Source organism: Sceloporus occidentalis, unplaced genomic scaffold, assembly GCF_023333645.1.
Source record: "Sceloporus occidentalis isolate IW3139 unplaced genomic scaffold, rSceOcc1.0.p SCAF_5, whole genome shotgun sequence".
NCBI lineage: Eukaryota > Metazoa > Chordata > Lepidosauria > Squamata > Phrynosomatidae > Sceloporus > Sceloporus occidentalis.
In genome coordinates, this window is record NW_028316985.1 from 141806605 (window position 1) to 141828682 (window position 22078).

General features: G+C 37.9%; 1 protein-coding gene across 4 annotated transcripts in view; it reads left to right on the forward strand.

Annotated features, from left to right (window-relative positions):
* The window catches only part of SH3D19 (SH3 domain containing 19), an 83216-nt gene extending 61263 nt beyond the window's left edge, over positions 1–21953 (forward strand). For all 4 annotated transcript variants that reach the window (XM_089525688.1, XM_089525689.1, XM_089525690.1 and 1 more), the window contains 7 exons: positions 2300–2430; positions 6178–6236; positions 9114–9301; positions 9894–9940; positions 10726–10912; positions 18064–18161; positions 20755–21953. In XM_089525688.1, the coding sequence (XP_089381814.1) occupies positions 2300–2430; positions 6178–6236; positions 9114–9301; positions 9894–9940; positions 10726–10912; positions 18064–18161; positions 20755–20871 (827 nt within the window). In that variant the 3' untranslated portion in view covers positions 20872–21953. The remainder of the gene's footprint in view (positions 1–2299; positions 2431–6177; positions 6237–9113; positions 9302–9893; positions 9941–10725; positions 10913–18063; positions 18162–20754) is intronic.
* The last annotated feature ends 125 nt before the right edge of the window (positions 21954–22078 follow it).

The window sequence follows — 22078 nt, forward strand, 5'->3', positions numbered from 1 at the left end:
CAGTAGGGTCTGTCTCTCATGAGACAGTTGGAGGCTGAGAATGATATAAATCTAGTTCGAGAGAAACAAAAATCAGGCTGACTGAGCCTCACATACAGATATATCTGTGTATAACAGCTGCTTTGAAGCCAAAAATACCATTCATAGTTGACATGACCCAGACTGTGCTGGTAAGCAAGAACATCTGATCTCAAATACTTTATATAAAATGGCCAAGGATATTATCTTTTTTGGATGCCTGTGTGTGACCTTCACAGATAGTATATGGGTTAGGACACCCCAATGTAAGATCTATGATGTGTTTCTTACAATGACTGTAATAAATGTAATGTGACTAGACACTGAAAGTCTATGTTCCTCCCTGAGAGGAGTGTTTATTTGTATAGCCATAAGAGTGTGTGTGTGTGTAATAAAAAATGAGATTCAGTGTGGTGTAGTGGTTTGAGCATTGGACTATGATTTTGGAGACCAGGGTTCAAATCCTGGCATAGCTGGGTGACCTTGGGCAAGTCACTCTCAGTCTCAGAAGATGGGAATGGCAAACCCCCTCAGCAGAAATTTGCCAAGAATACCCCATGCTAGGTTTGCTTTAGGATTGCCATAAATCAGAAACTGCTTGAAGGCACACAACAACAATAAAATAAAATAGCCTAAAAGACTAACGGAAAGCCAGTTCATTCTCCCATACCATACTTGGTAATTCAAAAAGAATTTTAAAAACCCTTTACATTTGCACTATTCTTTTTGGATAAACTGGTATATTCTGAGATTAAAATACACGAATCGAGTGTTGATGTTAAATCTGTCTGTTTGGACTTCATTGTTGTTCACCAGTTGGGATCTGAGGCAACTAGATAATGACAAGGGGAAACTCCAAACAGATACAGATTTGCTGAAAAATACCCCTCAGTTCCTCATTCTAAAGTGAGAGGGGTGGGGAATCACACCTGTTTCCCATGCTTAATGCAACAAGCAGGTTGTCGGCAGGAAACTACTTTATAACCACTGCTGTACCTGATATAGGTGGTGTATGTATGCTGTTTTACGAAACATATCCACAATATAAAAATATACTTTAGTTTCCGATCCTTAAATTTTCCATTGCCATCGTTGATTACTTGAAACTCCATAGCACACACTCAGAACATAAACAGACACAAAGTGCTGTACAAAGTTTTAAATTATGATGCTTAAAACGTATTTTACATAAATAATTTGTGATGTTTTTATTATGTAGAAGATGTTGTCAATATGACTTACTGATCACTTGCTTTTTTGAAGAGGCGGTGATTTTGTTACCCTGCTTTGTTTTCCTGTTAACACCCAATTGGTAGTTGCCCTGTTTTCTACTTACAATTTAGTTAATTCACTCAGAATGACCCAGACCTGATCCTGAGGTTCCACCTCTAGTCAGGAACACCCTAGAAGGATATAGAGATTTTAAAAATGTGAAGTCTTGATGATTTTGCTATCAGCTGCTCCACCATCAGTCTGACCAGATACACCTGGAGTCTTACTGCCTAAGCAGATCCTCACAGTTTATACCATCTCTGATTTAAGTTCCACTTCTTCAGCCTCTTGCATGAATGTTTTGCTGCTATCTTCTTGTTCCCCAAGCATTTGCCTGTCTGAAGTGATGCTTGGATAATGTTGGATGGATACTATCCAATTATATCTGCTAAGATGAACAAAGACTCAAAATGGCTGAAAATGGCTAATCCAACTGCCTTAAATCATAGCAATATTATGGATGGCATCCTCTTGGTGAATTGCAATGGCATAAATCCAACTTGTGCATTGGCTATGTCCCTGTAACCAGATGCAGAACAGATAGACTTCTAGAGGTCTTGGTGGATGATGTCATTGTTCTATATTTGGCTATAGGACCATAATCAAATGTGTTTCTGATTCCCTGTGCTCTCCACTGGTCACTAAATAGATATGGAGGAGGATTCCTATAGCTAAGAGGAGGATGTAATATAATTACACATGTGGAAATTTTATACTATATCTCCATCTCATAATCTCAGCCTATATTACTAAAACACATTCATAAATTTCACACAACTTAAAAACTGGAGTATTTTCCACACATGCTTAGTTAATGTAATGCAGTAGCTTGCCCACTGGAGATCCATTTCCAAACTACAGTATAGTTGCTGTTGGCAGTGCTAAATTTCTTTTTGTTTTAGTATTTTCCAAGCTTTGGTTTGTTTTTGCTTATATTATTTGTATTAAATAAGGTTATATTTAGCAAGATTCATTGCATCATGTACAGTAACCTTTTTCTCTCCCACAGAACAAACTGGTGATTTGGACCTCAACTCTGGCGAGACAGTTTATCTTCTGGAAAAAATAGATGATGAGTGGTACAGAGGAAAATGCATGAATCGCACAGGGATTTTTCCTGCTAGCTTTGTCAAAGTTATTGTAAGTAGGCCACTTTGAGTAAAATATAGACCACTCCATCTGTGTACACATCCTGGTTCTAATTGAATTTCTCCCCTGTGCATGTTATTGAGCATGCCATGTAGATAAATCTTGCTTGAGTGCACAAAGCAGATATCAAGTTGTTTGTGAGGTGCAGCAAGTCTGTTTAATCTTGCCATTCTGCCTGACTGTTTATGGGCCTCATTTTCATGATAATTTCAAGTTAAGTGAGAACACATCCTTTACTTAATTCAAGTATGCTCATAAATCATGCCACAGCAGTTTCCTTTTGGATTTTTCCTTGGTGCATCAGATAAGAATATCTTCCACTGCTGCTCTTATGTATTTTGCTTGCCCATCAAGGTGTTCTGATTCTATGAAGTCAGGTTGCCGAAGGTGCCATGCTGTATGTCATGTAGGTAGTCAGTAAGAAATGATAAGAAATTTAGGGAACTTCATTTACATGTGGTGTAGAACCTCTTCTTCAAAAGCCTGTAGAACAGCCTACCACTATCTGGTCCCATTAGGCTTCTTGAATGTCAACTCCCATCAGTACCAGTCAATATGATCAGTGGGTATAATTTCTTGGAGCTGTCATCCAGAACATCTGAAGGCCACAAGGTTGGGGTAAGACTACTCTGGAACAATCCCAAAAAATGAGAGAGGAAGGCAACTGACCAGAGGAGCAAGTCTGAAAGATCTGAACACTAAATCTTAGAATTAATCAGATATTTGAACTTATCAACCTCCCACGCATATTTCTAAGACTGGAAAAACATCATCCATGGAAATGAGATATTTTGAGATTTCTTATCGTCTATCCACACTCGACATTTCTAAAGTTAGTTAATTTAAGAAAAAGTTTACTTCTTTCCTTCTTTAACAGTAAACAAGTTAAAATCTGTTCGTTAATACTTTTGAAAGCAGGCATGGACCTCAAATATTTGGAATGACAACAAATGGCTGTTTTCAAAAATCACAAGAGCAGAAATGCAGGCTGAATCCTCTTGGTTACTTTTGCTGGTGTAAATGGGGACTAACTCTGCTACTCCCTTGACTGCAAAGTCACTGGTGGGCTGCACAGTTAGACCATTGCCCTCCCACTTTACTCTGTACCAGATTTCCTACATAACCACACTTGCAGAGTTGCGTGCTCTGGCAGCATTGATTAGTATCTCTGCAGATCTAAATAATAATAGGCAAAGGAGCAAAGATGAATGTAGTTCTCCAGATGGGGGAGGGGGGGAAGAAGAATTCTGTCCTACTTTTTCTTAGATGTGTTTGACACCAATCATAGGAAAAATAAACCACAAAATATTCTGTTTTGCATGGATAATGTCAACAAAGACATAGAAATATCCTGAACACAGATTCTGTTTTCATGAACAGCAGGGGCTCTATGCAGATTAGATGTGTCAGGAAAAACCTGGCTTCTTGTCTGAAATTTATTAATTTGAAATAAGAATTAGACATCTGTTTATTACAAAAAAATTCAAAAAGTTGGGTCCCATACCTATCTTTCTGGGTTGAAATCAAAACTCTGTATTCGAAATCAATAAGGTAAAAGGTAAAGGTTTCCCCTTTGACATGATTATCCAGTTGTGTCCGACCACAAGGGTTGGTGCTCATCTCCATTACTTAGCCGAGGGAGCCAGCATTGTCACAGACTCTGTTATCATGTGGCCTGCATGACTGCACAGAACGCTGTTACCTTTCCACCAAAGTGGTACCTATTTATCTACTTGCACTTTTACATGCTTTCGAACTATCAATTAATAGCATACAGTTAATCACATACACTGTACTAGGTGACTGGGCTTCAGTCTATCAAGTTATTAAACCAGAGTAGATAGATACAGATCACTTTAAGCTTATATTATCCAGTACCGCAATTATTTGCTTTTGTGGATGCTCCCATGTATGCAAATAGCTTATTTAATTCACTGAAGTAGAATGGCACATTGTCAAAGAGATGGCAGTGGGTTTGTTGTGTGCCTTCAAGTTGTTTCTGACTTAGGTGACTCTAAGGGTTGTAGAAATGATTATGACTGGAATCCTGCATTGGCCTTTTAGTTACGTATTGCTGTTGTCATAATTTCTGACTTATGGCAACCCTATCACAGGATTTTCTTGGCTAGGTTGGTTGAGAGAGGATTTGCCATTGTTTTCTCCTGAGTGTGTGTGAGAGAATGATATGCCCCAAGCCACCTGGTGGATTTCCATGGTGATACAGGGATTCAACCCCTGGTCCCCCAGAGTTCTTCTCCAGCGATCAAACTACTATACCACACTGGTTGTTTGACCAGTGGATACTCTTTGCCTCTAAATGAAGGGCGGGAGTTTAATGTAACTTTTCAAAGACACATAAAGTTGGAGATGGAGTGCATTACCTTTTATGGGATTAAATCACCTGAAATTCCAAATACTTTAGCTTTGAATTTAGGATTTGGACTCCAAATACCAGAGTATTGCTCACTAATCCGAGGGGAATCCACTCTGTCCATCTCAAGTAATGAAGGAGAGTGCCATGAGCCGAGGGGTTTTTGGGGGGATGGAGAAGGTTACTTCTTTACAGGGTATTTCAAGATAGGTTGTTAACCTGAAGCCATATTGCCATGCATCTGCAATAGCTTGGGACACATCTGATTATTTATTTTGTGAACCACCCTGGGAATATTTATATTACATTGTGGAATAGAAATGAGTAGTTACAGATAATGGCGATGGCCTAATAGAGTTATTGTTCGTATATTGGTCTTAGTACAACATGTGGACTTTTATCTGGAAATAGGTAGCCCGGTGAATGGATGAACACACCCTAAATGTAAACATAAATTCTATCACTTTATCACTAATGAGAAAACCCTTTGGGATGTGTGTGTTTTGTATGTGTGTGTGTTCTTGATTATTTCCAACTATTGAGACTACAGTAATCAGTTTAACTCCCCAAATATTTTCATTAGGCAATCAAGTGTTACTTTAACATAGAAATTAGTGCAGACTGGAGAAGGAGTGGCTTGTATGTGGGCATGTAACAAACCACAATTGCAACTCTGCAGTTTAATAAGAAATCTGGCACTAGGTTTGCAATCAGGTTTTATAATAGTCAACCTGGGATTTCCATAGCTATGTTTATAGAATCAATTTCATGAGTATAATGTCAGAGAAAACCATAATGTCAGAGAGCCTCTGGGTAATTTATTATTACACCCAGCTTCTTAAAATTCTGCTTTTGTAGGAATAAAATACAGTAGTAGGATTTGCAACATATGTTTATATGTTTTGGCTTGCAGATGGTGAGATGTAGGAGATAAAAGTCCTGGAATGGAGAAAGCTGAATTATAATTCTGACTATTGTGACATGAACAAGCAGATAATAGACTGTAATATCAATTAGGAGCATGAGCCAAAGGCAACAGCATGTAATTACACTCTGTGCTGATTTCTGCTGCTCATGCATGCAGTGAAGAGGAGACTGTTATTATTGAACTGTGCTATTAAGATCAACAACAACAAAATATAAAATATGGTGTGTCTTCCAGAATATTAAATAAAAATTGACAATGAAAGATGTCAATTCAGTTTTGACATTGACCAAAAAAATTGAACAATTGAGCATTGCCACATAAAGGCCATAGTTGGAACTGCAGTTTTTATCAAGCAAATTGTTAAAAAGGATATCCTTCTTTTAAACCCAAATCGAGTGAATAGCTGCGCTATTTAAATGCTTTTATCTTTCTTTCCTAGGTTGATATCTCAAGGGAAAACAACAGGAGAAAAACACCCTTTTCATCACCAAGTATCGTGTATGTTTTGATAACAGATGTTCACCTTAAGATAGTATTAAAAGTAAATATCTATTAATGGGACTGAAGGAGTCATGAGCAAAGTTTCACTTGAGTATCAAAGCTGCCCATTGCAGCCCCTTTTACCACCCTGAAAATTTGTTGTTGTTGTTGTTTTGGTTCAGGAAACTGTAATGACATGTAGATATGTATAGGTTGCCATAGCTTGAATTATTAAGTAGAGTGATAACACACCACTTGCAGGGGCTTTCCACAAAGACACACATGGCTGATGCCCACAAAAAGATTGTCAGCCTGATCCTAAGGGGTTGTTAATTACTGGGGAAAAAACAAAATACAGAATGCTGTACTACTAATTGTGCAGCAGGTTTATTAGATTCAACATTTTGGGCAGATGTGCTCACCACAGATATTTAGGGATAGAGGCCATGGGAAGTAAAATAAGTAATTTATTGGTAATTATTATTCAGTAAGAACTATTTGATATCAAAGGCTTTCATGGCCAGCATCCATAGTTTTTTTGTGGGGGTTTTGGGCTATTTACTCCTATCAAACATGACCACATAGCCCGAAAAACCCACAAAAAACTATTTGATATCAGTTTGTACTGCTTGATTTCTGCAAAATACTTTAAAATTTCATTTTCTTTTTATTCATTCAAAATCAATTACAACATAAGGTAAAGAACAAGTCTTTTTGTGCTGCAAATCTAAACATCAGTTTGACTGGCAATGATTAAAGGAACTGCCAGATGGCATCATCTCTCAAACATTTCTTTCAAGGATTGATGTTAATTTCTTCTAGATGTGAAGTCTATGCTTGCAGTAGATAGGCAATAAAATGTGTGGAGGTAAAGAACAGTAATTTTGATCAAGATTCTCATTAAAGTGTGAGTTATGTAAGGAAGGCAGTAATTGCAAATATCTTTATGGGAGGTGGCCACTAAATCAAAGCAATCACATACATTCAGTCTTACAGGCTTGTCATTTGAAATACTGTTACAGCATTTTAAAATTGAAGTTAAGGTACTGAATTAATTAAATATAGTTGTTGAATGTCTGAGTAATATAAGATTCCTTTACAACAGGCCTTTCCCCCTTCTCTCCTTGAAATATGATATATTTTTTCTGGAGTAGACTTCAGAAAATTGCAATAATAATTCAGCAGGATGAAGGGGAAATGTTTGTTTATAATGTTTTTTATTAATTACCAGAATTTCTGCCATGGTAGAAAAAGTATTTTAGAAGGCTGAGAATATTTTGTGAAGAATAAAAAGTGATTTTAACTATTTGATTTTGCTGTCAAAATAGAGATAAACTTTTCTTTGCTATACCACAAAGATTATAGAATCATAGAGTTGGAAGAGACCACAAGGGCCATCCAGTCCAACCCCCTGCCATGCAGGAATTTAAATCAAAGCATCCCCCAACAGATGGCCATCCAGCCTCTGTTTAACGACCTCTAAGGAAGGAAACTCCACAACACTCCGAGGGAGTGTGTTCCACTGTTGGACAACCCTTACTGTCAGGAAGTTCTTTCTAATGTTGAGGTGGAATCTCTTTTGCTGTATCTCGCATCCATTGTTCCGAGTCCTAGCCCCTGGAGCAGCAGAAAACAAGCTTGCTCCCTCCTCAATATGACATCCCTTCAAACATTTAAACAGGGCTATCATATCATCTCTTAACATTCTTTTCTCCAGGCTAAAGATAATGCTTGGAAGTCACCTTGTTTCATTCTTAACATTGTTGGAATAGCAATTTAAAGCAGTACAGAAATTACTGTACTGTTTGAGTCTCCTTTTTCCTTTTTTTAAATCTTACAAATGTCTTGTTTTTTTCAGCTTGGCTTTGTGTACAAAGTTAAAAGAAAGATTCATACTGTCCCAGTGACATACATTGTATAAGAACTAGTGATACAACTGAAATTCTTACTCCTTCATTTGAGGAACATGAACTTCAGAAGCTTAAAATATTTGCTAAAAAATGAGACAAACATGATTCCATGATTCTTTCCTAACTCAGGTTTTATTCTGAGGCAGAGAAAATTCATATTTTCCTGCAATGCAGGGAAGGAATCCTTCCAATGGGTCTTGGTCCTCCTCTTCCTTCCCAGCCAGAACTTCCATACTGTCAGTTAAATTAACCATCCTCCCAAAGGAGAGCTAGATTCTCCCCTTTTCAGTTTGCATCCTGCCTTGCTTTGCTCAGGAAGGGGCTTCCGCTGTTTCAGCACCAGATCGCTACGTGGCCTTTTGTTTTCTTTGCTTGCTTGCTTTTCGGGACCAGAGCCGAGATAGATTAGAGGGAGGAGGTCCGACTGTCATATATTTCCTCCGATGATGACCAAACAGTGGCAGCCCAACCCTACTCAATCAAAAGGCTCAGAGCCAGCCCTCATTGCAGAGGTGGAGAGTATTCGAGGAGTCGTTGCTCACCTCAGCAAGGAAAGCAGGCTGTCTCTAAGCATGGCACTGGTCACTGATTCCTTTTAAAACTACTTTATCTGTGAGCCACCTTAGGTCCCTTTTTTGGAGAAAGGTGGCATAGAAATGAAATAAATAATTAATTACCTCAAAACAGTTCAACAGCAGGATTTAGCTGACTTTTGTGTGTTACTGACTTTTGTGCTTGTCACATCTAAAACACTACCTTTCATGGCAAGTGTGCCCTATGATGGATTTAGTGTTAATGGAAAAAGATGTTCATTGCTTTGGGTTAGCAGTCATACTGTATTCTTGCTCTAATGCAGTAAGGCTGTTTTTTAGTTCTCACTATGTGGCTTCGCTATTATGGTAATGGTTTTGATTCAGAAATTGGAAAATATTGTTTAAATATTAACCATGATGTCTCTTGGATTGACTGAGCTATGTTATTTCAGAGGGCCTAGGTGTATAGCTCGATTTGAATACATTGGAGACCAGAAAGATGAATTAAGCTTTTCAGAAGGTGAAATCATAATTTTGAAGGAATATGTCAATGAAGAATGGGCTAAAGGAGAACTGAGAGGCACCTCAGGAATTTTTCCCCTGAACTTTGTGGAAATCATAGAAGATCTACCTGAACCAGGTAAAAGGGGAGTAATTCTAAGTGTAACATTATTAATACCTGATTTATACAAAAAAAAATTGTATTGTGGAAAATCTACTTAAAACAAAAAATGTAAGTTCAGTTTCAAAAGCCACAGTGCTATGTCATGTTATATATTAATGTCATTTGTATCTGGCATCAACATGTTTGCTTAGGTAGTAGTTTATGGAGAAAACTTTTGTAGAAAAAGCCCATGTGTCTTTAGGTGAAATGAGAAATTTTGTTTTGCTTTCTTCTTCGTTGCAGGCAGTGATTAACTGTTTTATCATTTAATCTGTGCATCAGTTGGAACATTTTAGATGTTTTATAAGGGAGTCCTGGTGCCATAGTGGTTAAATGCCTGTACTGCAATCATTCACAACCACAAGGTTGTGAGTTCAATCCCAGGGGCTCCAATGTCAACTAGCATCCTTCTGTAGGTTGCTAAAATGAGTACCTAGCTTGTTGGGGGCAGTTATCTCATACATTGTAAACTGCGTAGGGAGTGCTTAGTTCACTAATAAGTGGAATAGAAATGTTTTTGCTATTGCTATTGCTATGAATAATAATGCAATATTATCTTTTTCTGTAGGTGGAGGATCACCACTGAAAAATAAGAATTCTGCACCCGTCAAAGAGGTAGTACTATAGTTGATAGTATTGTAAATATGCTATGGAAACATGCCAGTAAATTAATATGAGTGATTTCCAGAGTTTTCACTATGAAAATGGAAGCAGTTCAATGAAGGGCTTACAAAAATAGCTGTACGAAAGAGAAGTTGAAGGCTTTCATGGCTGGCATCCAGTTTTTGGTGGGTTTTTCTGGCTATGAAGCCATGTTTTTGAAGAGTTTATTCCTGATGTTTGTCCTTCAGAAAAAATCTCTGAAGATGCCAGCCACAGCTGCTGGCAAAATGCCAGGAATAAAATCTTCTAGAACACGGCCTCATAGTCCAAAAAACCCACTAACACTACGCAGGAAAACTTTGCTAGAGAAGCAGAGATTCCCATTGCTATATAGCTAAGGAAGAGGATGGGCTCATTTGGGAGAGGGTCTCTTCTGGCACTCACTGAATTCTCCAGTTGCAGACTTTTTTCCTCTCTCCATAAAAGTCAATGAAATAAGATCTGGACTCAAAAGTAATTTAACTTGTTCCTTTCACTAGAAAGAGTACACAAAGAAATAAGCTCACTGCAGCTGGGCTACTTAAACTGAGCCAAAAGATCCACTATCTTTTCGTTGTGCCTCACAGGGCAGGATTGATATAAAGCTTTTCTCACATTTAACCTCAAACCACTAATCCTTTTAAAGCCTATTAAATGATGTGTGTAGAATTAATGGGGCAGGGCTGCATTCTGAAAAGCACTAGGAAAGTTCTCTCTCACATAGTACACTGACCTCAGACTCATTTTTGTTTTCATAGTCGGATGGACATGCTGGAGAGTGGTGTGATGCGCTCCATGATTTTACGGCGGAAACTCAGGAAGATTTATCTTTTAAAAAAGGAGACCATATCTTGATATTGGAGCACTTGGACTCAGAGTGGTACAGAGGAAGACTAAATGGGAAGGAAGGGATTTTCCCTGCAGTGTTCGTCCATGTTTGCTCAGGTACAGTGCTGATAGGAAAATAAAAGTTCCTTGATCCTCTTCTGGGTAAACATATACAAGTTATATTAAATGGCAGTACTCTAAGAATTAATACTGTCATGAATACAATACATGTGGTACAGGTCTAAACCACAAGTAATTTGTAGAATGCATTGAGGGAGTGGTAAATGGGACATGGCAGGTGCGTATGGCCCCACTTTTCCTCAAATGACCTCATGCTACACCTGTATATATGCTTCTCTAGGTTGTGGAAAAGAATATAGGGATTCATTGAAATCTTGAGAGACCTGTCCAAGAACATTGTACAGGTGTTCAGTATAATTATTTTTTTGTGTTTATATAATTCACCCAGTGGCCTCAATTCAATATTCCCTCAGCATAGTGTAAATATCAATATGTGGAGCTATACTATGCTGAGCCATATCTCACCTTACTCTAAAGCCACAAAGCCACATCACACTGTCGCACAGCCATTCCATGCTGCAGGGCAAAGTCAGGATCGGAGGGGTCTGTACAGTGATGACATCAGCAACTTTCTTTGGGGCTTTACTGTGAGTCGCAAGAAGGGTTTTGGCAGTTAACAGAGAGGAGGGAAATAACAATACCCACAGTGCTCAAAAAAGCACATCCACTTACATGTGTGGATGTACCTACCTGAATTCCAGCTTAAAAGTATCTGCTATTGTGTAATCCACAAGTTGTATGAATGAATGAATAAAAATAAATAAAGCCCATTATGTACAAAAGGCTTGGTCACACTCTGGATACAGGCCTTTCTGATATCATGTATTCGCTATTTTCAAGATGCAGGTGTGTATTAGTTTGGGTCTCTAGCTTCAGTAATGGTAAACAGCACTGGTTTGAAACTGATAGACTTTTATGATGGTGGTGGGGAGAGCCTCTGGTTTATTCTGCATCATACTGGCTACCAATAATACTGGTTCAGGTTTACCTTTGTTATTGGCTCATAAATCTGTGAACTACATGGGACTGGATAACCTCAAAAATCATTACAACCCTGCTATGTTGTAATCCTCAGGAGAGGTATTTATGGTGATGCCATATTTTCCTGAGATCTATCTTGTGAATGCCAAGAATAGAGCTGTTGTAATCTTGCATTGTTTGCCCTGTGGAACTTCCTCATCATTTATATTGAAAAGGTACATCTTAAGCAGATATCTAAAATGCAAATGTGTCTGCACCTGTCTAACATTTATATAAGGCAGGTGCAGACAATTTTGCATTTTAGATGTAAATAAGATGTACCCATTAATTCAGGCATTTTCACTTTATAATGATTTCTGAAGTCATCATTTTATTTTTATTCTTTTAAAAAAAATGTTTGCACTCCAATGTGGCATTTTTATGATCAGCAATATATAAATGTATACAAAACATAATGCAGTCTCACACCAATACAGTTCTCTCTCTGTTTGTCTATCCTTGTAGTGCCCAGATAAAAAAGTTCCAAAGCTTCCAGTGTAGTTGAATAATCAAAGTTATAAATGAATACTCCTAGACAATTCTGTGAAGCAGGTACCCAACAGGCAAATGAGTTTCATTGCAATGAATTTGCAGATAAACTAGATTACCCTGGCTGACAGCCTTGATTGATCCTTGAAGCGATGCACATTCCGCCACAGAACTAACAATTTATCCATCCCAGGGAGAGATTTGGTTACAATTTATAGAAAAGATCATCACTTATGGCTCAAAAAACTTGGCATCTCAAAAACAGACAATGAACTAGAAGGAAAAATGTTTGCTTAGAGAGAAAATGATTAGCCAGTGACAGAGATGGAATTAAAAAATTGATTGTTGTGGCAGTGCTCAAAACATAAGCAGCCTTCCATATTTATTTTGTGTTGAGATTCTGAAATTGCAGATGTCATCTGCCATATAAATAAGAATAATCAATCCAGTTCTTCCTATAAAATACAGTTGCAGCTTTCACTTTTGAAGATTTGATTATTCACGTAGTTGATTAATAGGTTCTCTCTGAGAATCTCTAGGTCTTTCAGTATGACTCTACCAAAAGTTGACCATAGAGTCACACTGCAGCACCTAGAGATTCCTAAACACTTCTCTAGTCATTTGTAGGTCCTCCATGCAATTCTGTGATCAGCTTCAGCCAGATGTTGGCCATAGAATTGTGATGAAGGACCTAGAAATTACCCGCTGTAGATACAAAACTAATATTAATATGCTTGTGTTTATATTATTGGCAATTTAGTGATCAATTATTCCTGTCACACTGATAATCAATCCATACCACCATGCTGCTGCTTTATCCTTTTTCATTCTTCTGCTGCATTTTGGGACAACTCCCAATGTAGAAGTGTTGACTTGTGTCACTATTTTGGCTTATTGTCGTCCTGAATTACTGCATGGAAAGGACAGAATACCTCATTTTTTCTGTATGCAGTGAAGGACACATAGGAGATCATCATATAGGGATGGGACAAGGTCGGTATCGCTCTCCAGTCTTTACCCCATCCATGATTGCAGTAGCATGAAAGCTTTTCATACAAGTAGCACTGATTCTGTCATTATCCTGTCATTGAAGTGGAACTGTATTAACGCGAACTTCCATTATTACAGTACATAATGCCAGGACAATCCCACTTCAAAGGATCAGTGCATTTCATATGAAAGTATTTCATACAATTGCTGTCACTTGTGCTTCCCGCATGTGACAATGTTCGGATAAGCGTGATGTCCTTTTCCTGTCTGATAATCTCCATATTGTATCAGGTTATCTCCTGTTGCAGTGCTAGGTAGGCAAAGTCATGTGATATGAAAAGTAATATATGCTTATACTTCTGGCTTCTCTCCCAGTTCCTCCCCTCATCAAGCTTGGGATTTTTTTGCTTCAGTACTTCTGGAATTCCTTTTCATTTTTTAAACCTCTCTTTATTTTTCCAGTTTTTTCTGTGCTGTTCCATCCTTGAAAAAAGGGCCCCTTTTCACTGTAGCTTTCCTTAACAAGCATGAGAAAGCTACAGGCAAGTCCACACTCCCCCCAATGTGGTGCAGGAGCAGATCCACAGCAGCTACTGCCTCTCTTGGGAGCTGCTTAGTTTCACACGGCAATCCCTTTCTTCTTTCTGTAATGGTAACTGAAACCTCCACATCTGAGACAGCTCCAACTCCCAATGTGAAGATGCCGTCTTCCCAGATACTTGCCCCTCTCACAGTCCCTGCATTCATCCAACCTAACAGCTCTATGAGACTTCAGGGTGATTTAATTGAAAGCAGTGAGGAGGAGAAGGATGAAGATGACCTCATCGCTCTGGCACAAAAGTTTGTGTGAGGTGGTGTTCTGGAACCTGCACCTTAGTTGAAAATCCACTGGTTCTTTCCACACCTTTGTGGCATGTGTTAGCATTGCCACTTTCATATGCTTTTCCTCATTCCCATTCAGCTCCTTCCTGATACTTCAGTGGCCTCAGTAATGTCTGCAACTTCACATCAACTCCCAGGTGGGCACCTTCCCTCTTCTCTGCCACTTCCTTCTCCTCCTCCTCCATTTTCATCCTTCCTTTTCAGATGGTCATTTTCACCCTAATGCCTTATAAAGAGTGCCTTATTCGGCTATGCAATATAACTCTATGGGCTTTTAGTAAAAATCCCCTGCACAGGACAATCAGAATTCTTTTCACTTCTCAGATGAAGACCTAGTCCAGCTCTCACTGGACCTTAGGGGTATGGCACATTCTGATCCATCTAGATGATTTTTAAATTTTATTTTTATTCAGAATTCAAAAAGATTTAAGATACATTAAGAATTACAAAAGTCATAAGAAGAGGAAAAGAAAAAGGTGACTTCTGCCGTTCCTTTCAGTGATTATATATGCATATAGTTATTCGTGTGTTACTCTCTAATAATACAACATATACAGTAGGCTCTTTAGCCTATTCTTTCTAATCAACAAAACCAAAAGTTGACAAATATTTTTTTTCACAAAGTCTGTAAGGGCTTTCCAGTTCTTGAGAAATGTGACTAATGACTTTTTTTCTAATCAGACAACATATAATTTCCGCTAAGTCTATTTATTTCAATAACCAGCCCTACGTAATACTGAATTTTTTCATCTTTGTGCACACAACAGTCTTGCTGCCATAGTCATATTCTAAAGTAATCCTCCATGAATCTTCTCCAGCTGTGAATGCAACAGTTCCAAAACAAACGGTTCTGGTTTTAATTTAATATTATCCTTTAAAATCTTCTGTATGTTTTTGGATGTATCAGTGTATGTATTTGAAGCCAGTTTGTTTTTTAGCTTTGCCACATATCCATCACATATGATAAAATCTCCGTTTATGTTGCTCACATGTCCAGCCTACATTAAAAATACCCATATGTATTCTAGACAGTTTCTCTGCCATTGTATACCACTGATGCATCAACTTGTAAAATTTCTCTAAGATCACTACATACAGTAGCATCACTGGGGTGTGTGCTTGCAGGGGGACTGCACCAGGTGACATTCCACAGGAGGGATTACACCCTGGTGGGTTCCTCTCCTCCCCCTCTCCCAAGCCACTTCTCTATTAATGTGCCACTTGGAGAAATTTGCAGATCAGCAGTACAGTCTAATCCTTTTACATTCACTAGAGATTATAAACTGGATAGGTTAACCTTCACAGAGGTCACCTTTGGCAGACAGGTCCTTCAATAAGTTCTACTTCCTTAAAATTGTCACTGCCCATTCTTTAATATGCATAATAGCTTGGGCATATCCCTTTGCAAGATAAGAAAATGGCATGTTGTATATTTACTGTGAAAGTCCATTCTTATATATTGAAGAAGAAACATCCATGTCCAACTTAGTGGTGACATATTCAATCTCTTACATCTCCTTTGCCTAATATAGACACCTGTTAATTTTTTTTGATCTCTCTATTCTAATCTGACTCAGTTGTGGTGCTGAACTGGGGGCAGAAATATAGGCATATGTTTCTTTCAGTATCGCATGGCCCTCACCTAGCTTGGGCAGTGACCAGAGATAATACATGGTGTCTCCTCCTTCTGCATAGAAGAATAACTTTCACAGTAAGTATTGTGTCCCAATTACAATAAATGTTTTGGTTAGTACAACCCTTATTTCTTTTTGGCTAGGAGAATAGAACGTTCATTTATTTAGCACCATCAATGTACATTGTGCTTTATATGAGCAGTTGGCAATCCCTTACACTCAGGTTTGCAATCTAAAAAGGCACAACATACAAGGAAAAGGATGGCAGTGCAAGAGAGAATTAAGTTCAAGGGGTATTGGCTGCTGTTCTCTCCCTCCAAGGCCACAGCAGTCCCAGTTATGATGAAGGGAGAGCCTTTCATCAGCTACTGAAAAATAGGCAAGATGGAGCTGTACCTGCCTGTTCTTATCTTCCTCCAAGGCCCTAGCAATGCCAGTTGGGATGTTAGGGAGGGCATTTCTGTGACTCATTTTATGAATTGAAAAAGTCTGTGTTCAAGGATTTTACTGACATCTCAGAACACAGTGGTGATTAAATTCTAGAAACACCATCTGTCATACAAAATTGCCTGGAAATTATTGCAATAGTATAGTGACTACTCAGTGCCTGGAATACACCACAAATTTATTTTTATGTATTTAATCAGTGTACTTAATTATCAGCGTGGTTTATATTTCAGAGTGGTGGTGATTTCAAATCATGATTTACAATTTAAGGGAGTAGTTTCACATTAGAGGAAATGCTGCAATAGTAACATAAGACATTTAAAGCTGAATATTCTAATCTCTATATTAACTCATGTAGAGCAGTTTCTGTACTAAAACACAGCAACTGTCTTTTGGAAAAACAGATGATAGTTTACCATGAGGCAGATCTGCAGCTTTCCAAGTACTTCTAAAAATACCCTGTTTAGTTTCATCTCACAAAATGTACAGTAACAGAACCATACTATCTCCGTCAGGGTGCATGGAAGAAGTACCAACATTTCTAACTGGACTTGATAATTAGCAATACTTGATTGATTTTAAGAAGTTGGGGTGGGAGAAAAAACTTTTTAAAAATGTGTATTTTTTCTTTTATTTGTAACAAACAAGGATCACACTGTCCTTCCCCTACATGTTGAATCAGAACAATAAATATGATGGTTGAGCTCTTTTCTGCCCAAAACAGAGCTTGAAATGTTAGGTCTGGAAATTAATAATGTTAAATGTTAGAAATTGGAAAATTACTATATTACTACTCAGTGCTAATAATGGAAATTGTTTAATTAGTTGAGCTGTTGTCAACTAGTTCATTATTTAAAAAAATGTTTGGGGGCCAGAACATGAGATCTATAGAGAATAGCATAGAGATTTTTAATAATTGACCGAATAGGCACATCCTGTTCTTGGCACCTTCAAAAGTGCTATTTTCCTCATTTGAAAGTTCCCTCCCCCAAGCCTGAAAGTATTTACGCCGATGGACCTAATACAGTTTTTACATAGGAATGGTGGGACTTCAGCATGTGTGGAAACTATCAGGTTGGAAATACTTATATTAAGATATGGGATCTCCTCTTGCAACCTATTCAGCTAAACTCTACATCTGTATCTCTCCTTTATTCCTATCCCCCCACCCTCAGCCAACATGCATGTTCCTTGCTTACAATGACACCTTCTTTATTAAAGGATAATAAGGAGGGATGTTAATGCAGGAATGAGAATTATACATCCCTCCAGATAGTATTGAATTGTAGATTCCAAGATTCTTCACCATTGATTGTACTGTCAAGGGCTGCTGAGAGCTCTGCAGGGCCACATGAATCCCAACTGTTAGTATGCACAGATTATATATTTATATTGTGATCTGCAGTGACCGGGGGAGAACACATGTTTTGTTCATTTAACTTAATGGGACTGACTTCTAAGTAGATTTTTTGAACGACGTTAGGAAGATGCGAATGTAGCTATTGGTATCTTTTGACTCCCAGCATTACCAAGCCACTCAAAGTGTATGATACACTGGAGAAGGGTGTATGTGAAAACCAAAGTGAAAGGTGGGAAGGAGGAGATGGAAAAGGCAAGAGAACTTGGTGAGGTTGGACCTATTCAGATGGCAGCAGTATCAACTAAAAATCATCTGGCTCTTTCCAAATCTGACCAAAAATAGCATTTAAGTGATATATTTTGCAGGAAATGCACAAATATCACAGCCTGCAGATGGGAAGAAAGAAAAAGCCAAGGCCCTATATGACTTCCATGCTGAGAACATAGATGAACTCTCCTTCAAAGTGAGCATTTTTAATTCATTCGTGTTTGTTACAGTGCTGTGGTGGGCAGACAATATCAGATCTCATCATTACTAGAGAACATTTTAAATAAATGTATCCAGAATGAGATTTTAATTGCAGTTTGATATTTTCTTATGTATTATTGCTACTAATACCAGTTTGCTTATTGCTGGCTCATATGAGTCAATACATTATTTTAACCTGCAGTTTATGACTTAAGTGTTGAGTCTTTCCTAAATTAATCCCAGGGCTAGCAGCCACAGGCTACAGTTCAGTAGTACAGTGTGCCCGTGTTATACGCGGCTTTGAGCGTATGCGCTCAAGCCGCGGGGAGAGCACGGGGCGCATGGGGTGGTGCATTTGAATGGGGCTCGAGCATAGGCAGAATTCGCCTTATGCGGAGGGTGGTGGTCTGGAACGGATCCCCCGTGTAAGACAAGTTTCCACTGTACAAGATATGTGCTGCTTGTAAGAGGTTTAAACTTTAATCCCCTGTCTGAAACATGAGACCTATTACTGGTTAATGAAAACCATGCTGAGCTAGTTTCACCACATGCCTGACTGTTTAAAGTAGTATTGTTAGTGTAGTGAACGAAATACAACCAAAGGGATATAGAAATGATCTATTGTAACTATGGCAGTGATCAACTAGTATGATAAAATGTAACTCCATATCACTGGCAGTATAACTCTATGCATTCCAACTGAGAAGTAACCCCAGTGAACTAAATGGGATTTAATCTCAGCTCTGTATAGGATTATAGTTTTAACACTACCAATCTGCTTCTGTATAAAGAATTTCTACTCTGTGTTGGAAATTCTGTGGGCTTTTAAATGTTGTAGGACTGCAACTGAACAACAACCACATCTAGCACTGAGTGGCAAGGAATACTGTCATCTGAAAAGCTTCCTGATTTCCACCTTATCCTACCTATTATAAGACTACAGCAACGATAGTCCCATAGCATTAATTTCCCACATAAGCAAAATCATGCTTACTCCAACGATACATGGAAAGAGAAATCCCAGTGGTGCAAGGATTCAGGAAAGGAAGAAGCACCAGGGACCACACTGCAAACATACAATGCTAATGGAGAGCACAAAGGAATTCCAGAAAAGAATCAGCATGTTCTTTATAGACTTTTGACTGCATAGATCATGAAAAGCTATGGATGGCTCTTAAAGACATGGGAGTGCCAACACATCTGAGAGTCCTGATGAGAAATCTGCATTTAGGACAAGAGGCTACTGTTAGAATAGAATTCAGAGAAACACATTGGTTCCTAATTGACAAAGGAGTCACTCTGCATTCTATCACCCTATTTGTTCAGCTTGTATTCAGAAAATATCATATGAAAAGCAGGTTTAGACTCGGAAGGAGGGGGAGTGAAGATAGGAGGAAGGAACAGCAACAATCTAAGTTATGTGGATGACACCTTACTACTAGTAGAAAGTATCACAGGCTTGGAAAAATTACTAAGGAAGATCAAAGAAGAAAATGCAAAGGCAGGTGTAATGCTGAACATAAAGAAAACACAAATGATGACCAAGGTGGATCTAGATAAATTCAATCTACACAATAAGGATATTGAAATAATTGAAGATTTCCTGTAAGTTGGATCAAACATTGTTCAGAATGGAGACTACAATCAAGAAATAAGACTGGAAGGGGAGCTGTGAGAGAACTGTACGAAACCCTAACGATTAAAGATATACAACTAAGCACTAAAAACAAAATCATCCAAGGCATTGTATTCCTTTGTATGGATGCAAGAGCTGGACAGTGTAGAAAACCGATGAGAAGAAAATCAACTCATTTGTAATCAGATGTTAGAGAAGACTGCTGAGGATCTTTGAACAGATAAGGCCTGAAATCTCCCTGGAAGCCAAGATTATCAAATTGAGGCCACATCATGAGAAGGCACAACTCATTGGAAAAGACAATAATGCTAGGAAAAATAGAGGGCAATAGAAAGAGAAGGCTGCATGCCAGATGGATAGACTCAATAAGGGAGATCATGGGCCTGTATTTACAGGACCTAAGAAATGCAGTGGTTGACTCAAGGGCAATTTACAATAACAAATGTACGGTACTAACATCATTAGAAGGGCTTTTCTCAGTGGTGGCATCACAACTTTAAGATGTCTACCCTGAAGAAGTATTCCTAGCATCTGTTTTATAGTCTTATCAATACTAGTTAAGACATTTTTATTTCCCCAGCCAATCTGCTTTCTAAAATGAGCATATTTTATCATATTAGTGTTTGCCTTTGTTAAGCCTTAATTGTTGATTTATTTTTTTACTGCTACAGAATATGATCTGTTGCACAGTAGAAATGTGTTTGAAAGGCTTCACTTCAAAATTTGTCATTTTGCAATTTTGAAACCCACTATAGTCCAGTTTTGTTTATCTTCATACTAACCTGCAATGACCAAGATTTTATGGGAAGGGGGAAGCTTCTAGTAGTGGACAGTATTGAAAACAAGTATGTGTGAGATATATTCAAAGAAATATTTATAATGACCTGCCTTGAAGAAGAGGGTTACAAATTCAATAAAGAAATAATTGATTCCATTTTACACATTTCAACAGGTTGGTGATATTATAACAGAACTGGAATCGATAGATGAAGAATGGCTGAGTGGAAAACTACATGGCAAATCTGGAATTTTTCCAAAAAACTTCGTCCAGATTATACAACTTTCCTAAGGATGAAATAGTTCTGAACAATCTGCCAATACAAGTGAATACCTTACTAGCACAGAAGCACATTATACGCTGGCAGCAAAAGTTGCCATTTATGATCATTTGATTGAACCTTTGACTATCAAATGCATTTTTGCACTATTTTTATATTAAAAAAAACATTAGATTGTAAAATACTTTTATTTTCCCATTGTCAGTTAGATACCCCTCTTCCCATTCATTGGTCCAAGAATCAAATTTGATACAGTACCTATTTAAGCTGCCTGAATTTTAACCATTTTAGCACTCTCAAATTCAACTGTGTATTCACAAGTACTGCCTGAATTGCACACCTTTATTTCCAGTACAAATAACATGGCACACTTTCCCAATAAATTTGTAACAGCCACTGTGTGAAAGCAATACATCCTCATATATAGCATAATCTGTAAAGTACAGGGCTGGGGATCTGATTTTACTTTTTTACTCAGAGCAAGCAAATTACCCATTGCTTAGTGCATCACTTATTTTATGTCAGAAGGAATTAAAATATCCTAAGGCATCAAGATTTGCTGGAATTAGTTGTAGTTATCTGAGCAATACCTTAACAATGGATGAAAACATTTTGTCTGTTTAACCTCTTATCTACTGTGACTGATAGTGGTTCTCCAGGGTCTTAAGCTGTGGCATCTTCAGTCATCTGCTAGTTGATCCTTTCATCTAAACATGGAAAGGTTGAACCTAAACTGTGTCTAAGACCTATATTCTGCCACTGAGCTGGCTTGTGGCCCTTTTCCCACCCTGCTCATTTAAATAGTTAACTGTCAAAGAAAGGTCTATGTGAGTAATGGGTTCCACTATCTATTAATTGTATTACATTTTTATATCCACAAGGCTTCTTTAAAGATTCATGTTTCTTGTATCCTTCATTCTTTTATCATTTTAGATTTTTCTAGACCATGTAATCGCTTGTCTTTTTTCACTGTCTGTTTTCAAGAATCATGTTGTACTTAGAAAGTATGTGGTGCTTCATGTTCATAAGATATGCATATGTGAAAATATGTGTCATTGCCATAGCTTTTTATTCTTATAATAATTTACATGATATCATTGCTACAGAAGCGTTTCAGTCTGCTTTTTCCTTTTCAGTTCATTAGATTTTCTCTGTCTCTTCAAACAGTGTAATAGCTAAAGTAAGCTGTTGGAAAGAATCAAGCAAAACCTGGCTTTT